We start from the raw sequence: 10,164 nt of genomic DNA, 5'->3' as shown, positions 1-10,164 counted from the left end.
AGAGAGAGAGAGAGAGAGAGAGAGAGAGAGAGAGAGAGAGAAAGTGGTATAAGTGATGGGGGCATTATAGAATGCAAAAAAAGTGTTGATAGAAACAAATACAGGTAAAATATAGGAAATGAATCATTAGTCTGTTTATACAACCAGGGGAATGAAAGGTGAAACATTTTTTAGGCATTTTTTTTTAGGTATTTAGGTTTGTCCCTGGAGAAAAGGACACCCTCCTCTGTGTGTGATTTGACCTTCCGCCATCACTCAGTGATGAGCATTGTGTGAACCTGTTTGTGGGTTAAAAGCATTGCCGAGCTCACAGGTACTAGTCTGTGCATTACTGAGATCATTCACATATCTAACCCCTGTCAGAATTAATGTGCTTAAATGCAAAGTTTTTAATGCATCGCTGATTTTGTTACATGCAGGCTAGCATATTAGACCACTACTTTTTTTAGTTAAAAAATGAACACTGACTTTTTTTTAAAGTGGCAAAACATTGATCAATTCACAAGGTGATCAACCACCAGAGAGAGAGAGAGAGAGAGAGAGAGAGAGAGAGAGAGAGAGAGAGAGAGAGTGAGAGAGAGAGAGAGAGAGAGAGAGAGAGAGAGAGAGATGGAGAGAGAGAGAGAGAGAGAGTGAGGATGACAACTTAGGGAAAAGAGCCAGTCAGAGCAGAGGACAGGCCTGGGTCAATACTTGCAGCACATGCTGCTGACACTGCACTGCACTGCTCAACACACACTCACACACACACACACACCCACTTGCATATGTACACAAAAGATAGAGAGACATCAGAAAAATCAGTCAGCCGATGTCAATATTTCAAGAGGGAGACAGAGAAAAGGAGAGAATGCAAGTGTGTGTGTTTGTGCATAAGAGAAAGTCAAACATCCCCCACAATTAAGGAACTTTTACAGACTGAATTGGGTATTTGGTATTTTCCTCCTTTCTTATCTTCTCTCTATCTAAAGGAAAAATGAACAGACTAAAATATGACATTTCTTGTAGGACAGCCCTTTTCAGGCAGACAGGAAGATGTTAAAACCTTGAAGGGTCAGTTTACCCAAATTAAAACTAACCTCACTCACTTCTCTCTGTCTAGCAGTGTATTTGGTCTTTATTCCATCTTCCTCTTTTTGTATTTCCCTTTCTAATGTTTACATTTTTTTCATCTTGATTAGAAAATTGACAAACACTTAATCTGCAACAATTTTGATATCTGAAGTAATTCTTTTACAGATTCCAGCATCTTCAATGTGAATATTGGGGGTAGTTTTCTTATTTGTGTATGATACTAAACTGAGAATCTGTGGATCTTGGACTGTTGGGTGGACAAACATATGTAATGTAAAAATGTTTTTAGACCAAACAATGAATTGATTAATCAGGTGCAGTACATAGAAGACTAATCAATAATAGAAATAATAATTAGTCAGAGTCCTAATTTAATTGCCTCACTATGTATATACATGGAATATGTGGTGACTATTGTTTCAATATCTGAATGTGTAACTATTCTTCTTTGTGTGTGTGTGTGTGTGTGTGTGTGTGTGTGTGTATGTGTGTGTGTGTGTGTGTGTGTGTGTGTGTGTGTGTGTGTGTGTGTGTGTGTGTGTGAGAGAAAGCGAGGTCTGTAAGAGGAGCCTCTCCATCTTTGAAATGAATTAGCATGTGGTGCCTTATTGAGTGAGGTGCAGTGTTTAAGTGAAACTGATGAGAGATGTGTGAGCAGCGAGGACTGGGCTATAAGTATGTGGCTGGGGTCACAGGCTAATCCCTATTGATTTACTCCACCGTCTGCATATAGCCACACAGGAAGACAAGGAAGGAGAGGCCTGCTTTACTAGCTATCACAGAGCACAAATGCAGGATAAAAATCACATCTCCCACACTCTCGGTTACATAATGCTAAGTAGGGTAAAGACAAGAAATTAAGTAACATTTAATCTAAATAGGTAGTTAAACACCCTTTACTTAGAAAGATTGCAGACCATGACCTCCTGAAGATCAACGAGAGATTTGATCACTGGATTCATTTACACACACATTCACACACACTTATATCATGCAATCAGGAACATTATTTGAAACGAAATAGAAAGACGTGCATGCTTTTCAGTAAAACGTGTAAACATAAGGGCTGTATCCGTCAGTGCTGTGACGGATTTGAAGGCTACCGTCAAACTGGGAAATCACAGCGCCCCGTGACACCCCAACACATCATACCACAGTGTGTTTGCTGAGAAACCCAAACAATACCTGGACCCATGTATAAACAAGCTCTTCACAATCTCACCCCAGAGGATGAAAAGGTGAAATATTACATTAATATGAACAACTATTAATAATAAGCCCCCCACCCTTACCCCATCACTTCTCTCTCCATCTCTATCTCCCCCTTCTCCCTCTCTCCCTCTGCCTCTAATCCTATCATGCGGGCAATAAGTGTATGCACCATGAGCACATTTAATTTCTGCGGTTGGTTTTCAGCGAGCCCAGAGGTGAGCCTTAATAAGGATCAATGGCACTTTATCTGGGACAGCACCCACTTCACAGCATGCAAATTACACAGCAACCCTTAAAAAAAGAAATGGATTTAATTAAAAAATGTAGAACCACGGGCTCTGGAAATTCAATTAAAGGATTTATGCAAAGGTTGGCTAGCTTTTTGTGTTGCAGTTCCTGCTTATATAATGAGCTTTTCATATTAAAAATCAATAGGTAATCTGGGCTAGGGGATCGGCTGCTTATGTACATTTTTGAAATCAATTTGAAAAATAGTCCATCAGCTCCATGTCACAACAAAGAGGGAAGGGAGTGGTGCGTGTGTGTCGAGTGTGTGTCGAGTGTGTGTGTGTTTGTGTGTGTGAGTCTCTGAGGGTCACAGCAGAAAAGCTCTGAAAGGTAAGAGAGATGGTGGGTGAAGGAGGCAATGTGGAAGAGGGTAAGTGAGTAAGGATGTTTCTCTGGCCAGGTCAGTTTCTGGCTCTTTGGCCTGTTCTGATCCCTTCTATTAGAGAGAGAGAGTCCCTTGGCAATGAGGGTCTAGCTGGCTCTGACCTGTGACTCTGGGGTAATTTAGCCCAGCCTCAGCTCAGACTCAGCCCAGACTCAGACAACCCAGGCTGGGTTGGTCCTAATGGCCTCCCTGAGGTGTCTGGAGCTGGAGGAGCAGGGACGATGTGGTTGAAGCTTTAAGTAATGTTTCTTCACAAACAAAACTATTAAAGTCTGCCACAGAAAGACATCTTATAAAGAGGTAAAAACTAATGTGCACAAATGTGTTTATAAAAAATAATATCAACCATCCCTATGTAGCATTAAGAACCTGCACAAAATTAAGTGGCAGAAGTTTGATTGTTAAAAAAATTACTTTCTTTTTAAACTTCTTGTGCTTTCAACAAGAATATTGTTCATACCTCCTTCACACTCATGTTGTATAACTGTACTCAGGCAGGAGGGGTGAATGACTGACTGCATACAGTAGCAGACTGTCAGCATTTGATTGGTTCTTTATTGATCCAGACACGCTCTCCATCACATCAACTCATCCACAATAAACCATTTACACAGTTTCCCTGCGCAATGGACCACATAACCAGGCCTCAGGCCATCTCTGTTCACCCACTGTTTGTGTATGTTTATGTGTGAGTGTGTGCGTGTGTGTGTGTGTGTGTGTGTGTGTGTGTGTGTGTGTGTGTGTGTGTGTGTATTTTCTTTAATGAAATGGTATCTCCTTGGACAATAATCCCAGTAACAGGATTGGGCAGGAACACACATGTCAATACAGCCAAATGGGATTGTATGCTTTTATCCATCCCCACACCAACACATCTTTCTCTCCCTATGTGTCTCTCTCTCCCCCTCCATGTCTCTCTCCCTTTCATACACAGTGCAGCAGCAGCACAGCAGGGAACGTCTAGCTGGAATATCACGTACGTTTGTATCCAGTTCCTCAAAAATGATCTAAAACATAGCCTCAAAAAGGAAACGCATCATCAGGGAGGTTTACTCAGAGTGTGTTCACCTCATACCAATTGGCATAATGTGTAATATTCTGTCTACACCACTGAGGAGAAACCTAAACAGTGTCTCCAGTCAGGCTGGAGCTGACCCCCCTCCTGTGTAGCTCCTAATCATCCAAGAAGACTCTATTACAAGGGCCCGGCAGCTCATCTAACCCCACAGAGGAGAAGGGGGAATGCTGGCAGGGAGATTGGGACCTCTGCTCCTCTTTCTTTCCACATGGTTGAGCACCACGCACAACACTGGAACACACATACACACACAGGTTGCCTGGGTGTGCAGCAGAGCCACCGCGTCTGTGTGCTACACCAGATAGCAGATACAGCACCTGACCTTATGTCTGTTTGCAGGAGAGAAACTGATAAAGAACACTGATGTAAAAGTGGCTGGTGTGCTCCCATACAGCGCCAACAACCCAACCACCGTACGTCTGTTATATGGTAATGTGGACATCGCCGTCCTGCTGGAGCTGCTCCCCCCGCGACCCGACCCCGGATAAGCGGACAAAGATGGATGGATAGATGGACGTTGTTGTTCCAGGACCTGTCTCTGGGGTTAACCTCTGAGGTGCAGGAGAGAGCACAGTAGGCAAGGCTCAGCAGAGGATGCACTGGAGTTCCCACTTCTCCCGACTGAACAACCATTTCTCTAATACAGTCTTGACTGCTGGTGCCTGGTCAAAAGTTCAGCCTGTGCATATGTAAAAAGGTGGCCTGGTGCCCGAGGCAGGATCCTGGGTAAAATAATCATGCTAAAACGCTAAGAAGCATGGGACTAGGCGAGAGCGCTGATGAAACCGTCCCCTGGGGCCACTGAGGTGTCTGATTGGACCAGAGGAGCCTCTTAGGCCTGTGCCCACAACACCTTCCTCCCCTCTTTCTATCCATTATAAAGGATGATGACTGGAGCCACTGCCCACACTGATCTCCATTCAGCTCAGCCCTGTCTGTGCCTATAGTTAGGGTATAGATTAGATGGGTATAGGCTGAGCACAGCTGCTCAGAGCCTGAGGGTACACTGTTCTTGAGGGAGCAATCAGTCAGTCAACAAAATGTCACAGGGTCAGAGTTACAATACTTCACAAAGGTTACAGCTCAACTAATAACTGCAACCGTCACTGAAATTCATTCTGTGCTATTAAAGTGTGCAAGTTTTGATTGAAAGTGTACTGTCTAATAAGTTTTACAACATATACTGTACATACATAGTTAAAGGCCCGAAATCCTATCCTGAAGTACTATCCTAGATCAAATAAATCAACCAAAATCTGTGTCAATCAAATTTTGAGCATTACACAGAACTGTGATAACCACTGTTGTTTCTTTTCTTTTTTTCTTAGTCTTGCTCTCTAACACACACACACATATATCCGGGCACATACACATACAGTACACACCACTGCAGGCCAGATCATTCAACGCTGATAATCACACCAAAGGACACAGGGAAAACTCCCACTCTAAACACGCTGAATTAAAGAAACAGAAGTTACAGGCCTGGTCGCACAATCTCTGATAAGTAGATCAAGGCGCAGGGAGGGGAACATGATGTTAGTGAGAGATAGTTTGGCTGATTAAAATGTCATGGCTCTTTATAGATGCCTTTCTCAACTCAGCAAAAATGGAATCAGCTCTGTACATCAATAGCAGAGGGGGCTGTGCTCCCTGCTAATAGAGAAGTTTCTTTTCCTTAAGTAGAATCCACAACACAAAGGATGCAAAATTGAGTAAGCCAAAAATATGTTTTTGGTAATACGCAAGCAAAATGCTGTAGCAAAAAGATTAAAGTGAAGGGTAAAAGTGAAGATCTGACCAAATAAGAGAGCATGAAGCACAATGAATGAGGGCAGAAGGCATGATGGTATGAGCTACTGCAGAGCTTTTGGCCTGATAGGACAATTCCCCCCCTTTACTTAACAATCAAATTAAAGATTAAGGACCACGTGTAGCTCCAGGTGTTTCAGTCTTCTCCATATTATGAATTTGTGTGTGTGTGTGTGTGTGTGTGTGTGTGTGTGTGTGTAAGTGTGTGTGTGTGTGTGTGTATCTCCTTGTGTAGGGCAACTGTATATCACTCCACCTGTGTTCCTATAAATCAAACCGGTGTTTTAAATGAGAGGCTGGTTATTTGTGCAGGAACACACACAAGGGCTCTGTGATTGTTTTTTGGAGTCGACATTCTGCTTATGTTTGCATCCCAGAACAATCTCCATGGATCCCGCAAGCGTACGCAAGCAATTAAAGCGATACCATCTTCATATCCCTGCAACCAATAACTGAAATAATATCACTGTTTTATTAAGCCCTTAATGTGGGGGCAGAAGGAGTGAGGAGTGGGATTTTAAAGAGGATACACTTTCAGGGGCCTTATCAACCCCGGATTTAAATAAGAGCAAATGCTCAGCTTAAGGGTGTGCCTCTGTATCTGTGTGTGTCTGTGTGTAAGGCTGTGTGTCTGTGTGTGGCCTTTATCAGACATGAGTTTTAGCTAATCGCTGTGTCAGCACACCAGAATTTAATTACTAGCTCTACCTTTGTCCTTTAATATTTACTAACATCTACACTACGCTTAATTAACCACGTGTAGAAAAGCCATAGCACCGTTCTGGAGGAGAAAGCGCTCTGCTAATTGCATCTGTGCGCTCATACCCAAAACGTCAACACACTCTTCTCTCACAAAGAACACAAAAATGTTCAAAAGTCTTCCACTCTAGGGTACACGTCTATCTAAATTTTAAGTGCAGCTAAAATTGACACAGACCAGGTTTAAAACTGAAAAAAGACAGGAAATGATGAAGAGAGCTAGGACAAATGTTACAGAACATAAAGATGGAGGGGGGGGGGGTGTTTTGTGACAGAGATAGTCAAATTGAGGAAATGGTAAGCTTGGCATTTTGCGAATGGTGCTGAGGAGCAGTTCCTCTCATCTCTCATCCTATGTCAGAAGGAGGAGAGACAAATGACGGCCTGAGGCCTTGTGTCTGCCAAACATGATGGATCAGAATAACGCTTCACTAAAACTCCAACACGCTGCCTTTCAACACATCACATTTTCCCTTCAGTGCAAACACTAAATTGATTAAGTATGAAGAGTAGCTAATGGAAAGATGTAATAGTCAAACTAAAGCATATATTAGGAGGCCATGGAGCCTAAAGGATAGAGGGCTGCTATCAATTGAAAAGTCTTACAGAGCAGAGGACACAATATAGACTAAGATAAATCATAGTGTTGGATTTTATCGTTCATATCCAAGGTGTGTGAGGACGTTAACCTCAGGCACCCTACATCACCCTATAAGCACACACGTGTGCTATGAACACTTGCATGAAGTCATTTATTGTACACCCCCAGCAGATGCACACTCACAATACTTGCCTCTCTGAGATATACTACACACGTTATTGCCTTGAGAGGAAACCTTCGCAGTATTAGTAATATATTATGATATAATTGGACGCCATTGACAGCAGTATTGTACTGTAGACATAGGTACTATACAATGCAAACATCCTTTAACAAAACTGTTGTATCAAATGAAAATAATGCTTCATCAATTTCAACTGCACATCCGCATTTGGGTAAACATTCTGCAATCATTGAGGAACAATTGGCAATGTGTAACTGGCACAGAAGTCCAATAGTAAAACACCCCTCAGGTTCAGATCAGGCCGGCAGCTCCTCCCAATCACCACTCTCCTGAGTTTTCTCCATGATTGCCTAGCATTAAAGTGAACCCCCAACACCCTTACAGAAACTGTGACTACAAGCAGAGACTATGAGAAAGCTGGAAACTCTAAAGCAGGGGTCTTTCCAACCAAGGACAAGAGCTGCATACAATAACGTGTAGGGAGGCCAAAAGCTTTTATAACTTTTTTGCATAGAATACTAACCTATAAAATAGCCTAATAATTGTTTGCATGGTTTTATAAATCAAGTTTTAATGTTAAACACACAAATATCTGTGAGTGGCCTTAGTAACTACCTTGCCAATAGGCCAGTAAGCAGTGGGGATTTATATTTGCTAATAATATGTTGGATTAATGCAAGTACTTTAGGTGAAGATCCCTCCTCTAAAGTTTTGTTCAGTGGATAGGCATGATAAACAGAGAGGCCGTTAGTCTTCACAGTCTTCTAGTCTTCTTAATTCAGAGGAAAATGTCAGAACAAGGCTGCTCATCTTCGTGAGTATCCCCACACACCAGCTCAAACTCCCTGGGTAACCTCTAATAGGAGAAGGTACATCCTGTATGCAGTGGTTTGGTTCCTATCAGAGCCACCGCTGTGTGTAGAGGTGAGCCCAACTACACATACTTGATACAGCTGAATCTCCCCCACCACCTTCGGCCCCTTCCCCACCAGGGAATGACATTCTGTGTCCCAAGCCTCTTGCCTGGACCAGTATGCCAAAGGAAGACCCTTCCAGGAGATGTTAACCCAGTAACACTCCCAGGGTCACAGGTGCATGCCAACTCCCACCTGCATCACACTGGAGTGTCAATTCTCTGAGGGGATCTAGTTTTATTGTTCAATATTAAAGCTGTAAACAGATATAAAACAGACATCCCTCTGGCACAGCACCTTTCCTCCTTTCTTTGGTATCTCTATAAAACAGCCTTTGAGGACATGATGTCTTCACTCTATCTCTGCTCTCAGAAAGGTCTTTGAAAAATAAAGTTGAGTCAGCCTGCTAATATAACTCAGAACTAAAGATAATGCTTCTGAAAATATCTGGTAATAGATTCTCCTGATGGGAATGGGCTAGATGGTAAAAACATATTTGACAGAGAGCTTATTATCTCAGTCCTCCGGAGTACATGGCTGCATAGGAGTAGAGACTTGAGTTTGTTCAGTGCATTTACTGTAACCTAATAGTTGCGGTACACAGGATATGGAATATCGCCTACCCTTGTGAGAGGATAGGGGAACTGCCTCTCTGAGTTAAATAAACAGTGACAGGAGGAAGAGGAAAACAAACCACAGACTATCTCTCTATCTGTGAAACCAAGACTCTCTCCCTGAGCCCTCAGCACTCAGCAGATCAGCCCCTCTCCATCCTTTTCCTCTCCTTTCTCCCAGGAACGTGCCAAGACAAATATATAGACTCAATTAGGGGCACATCAGAGTCAGAAAAAGAAGATAGTAACAAAGTGGTGGATTCACTGGCTTTCTTTCCATATGGAAAAGTATAAAAAGATACAGAGCAACTCTGGTGAAATAAAAAGTTACAAAAAGTTAACCATTATGGTTGCACGTGCAACCAACCAACCGGTGTTTTTGGTGGCCATCGGTCAGGTCGTGCTAAACTTTGTGCAGTCACAAGGTTATGCATGCTTCAGACTGGTTTGGTCCCTTACCATAGACTTGGTGAAAGGCCTGGCCAGAGAGAAGAGAAAGGTCATCAGCCACCAGCTCCGGTGAATGGAGGTGTACATCATGTTCCCAGGATGCACCGCGTTGGAGGTGACACCGTGTGGCGAAAGGCGGCGGTTGAGCTCCTTGCTGAAGAGGATGTTGCAGAGTTTGGCTCGATTGTAAGCCAGCATTGACCAGTACTCCTTCTTTGTGGGAGACAGCAGGGCCAAGTCCACCTTGGCACATGAGTCTAACAGGTCTGTGAACCTGAAACAAAGTCCATAATGAGAGAGTAGTTAGAGAGAGTGAGTGAGTATGTGTATGTGTGTGTGTGTGTGTGTTTGTGTGTGTGTGTGTGTGCGTGTGTTTTCTACTGGCAGATGTGTGGCGCTGGCTGCATACAAATCAAAGACATGACATGATGTTCTTTAATTGCCTGCGACAGAGCTGTTAAAGTCCAGATGTTTGACAAGGCCCCTTAAACATTACACTACTCGTTGTGTTACTATGCAGTCACGCAATAACATCACAATACACAGGCATGAAAGCTACACTCCCTGTGTGGCGGGTGTGTTTGTGTATGTGTGGGAGGAAAAGACATAGGCTCCAAACCAGTGGAACACATCCTACATATTAATCCAGTCATTAGAAAACAACCAATCAAAATGTCACCTGGTTTCCTTGTTGTGATTTTACAAGCTTGCTGCCTCTTGTTTACTGTCGCCTTCCGCAACATCCTTGCTTGGCTAAATTACAACATCTGCAGGCTTTTTATTTCATGTGCTA

The 10,164-nt window shown here is 42.9% G+C and overlaps 1 protein-coding gene across 2 annotated transcripts in view; it reads right to left on the bottom strand.

The window, feature by feature from the left end:
• Positions 1–10,164, bottom strand: part of wwox (WW domain containing oxidoreductase) — a 132,326-nt gene that overhangs the window by 76,812 nt on the left and 45,350 nt on the right. For both annotated transcript variants that reach the window (XM_034879943.1, XM_034879944.1), the window contains exon 8: positions 9,381–9,645. In XM_034879943.1, the coding sequence (XP_034735834.1) occupies positions 9,381–9,645 (265 nt within the window). The remainder of the gene's footprint in view (positions 1–9,380; positions 9,646–10,164) is intronic.

The sequence above is a fragment of the Etheostoma cragini genome, chromosome 8 (assembly GCF_013103735.1).
Source record: "Etheostoma cragini isolate CJK2018 chromosome 8, CSU_Ecrag_1.0, whole genome shotgun sequence".
Lineage (NCBI taxonomy): Eukaryota > Metazoa > Chordata > Actinopteri > Perciformes > Percidae > Etheostoma > Etheostoma cragini.
The sequence above is the reverse complement of the archived record's forward strand: the minus strand, read 5'-3'. Positions and strand labels throughout refer to the sequence as shown.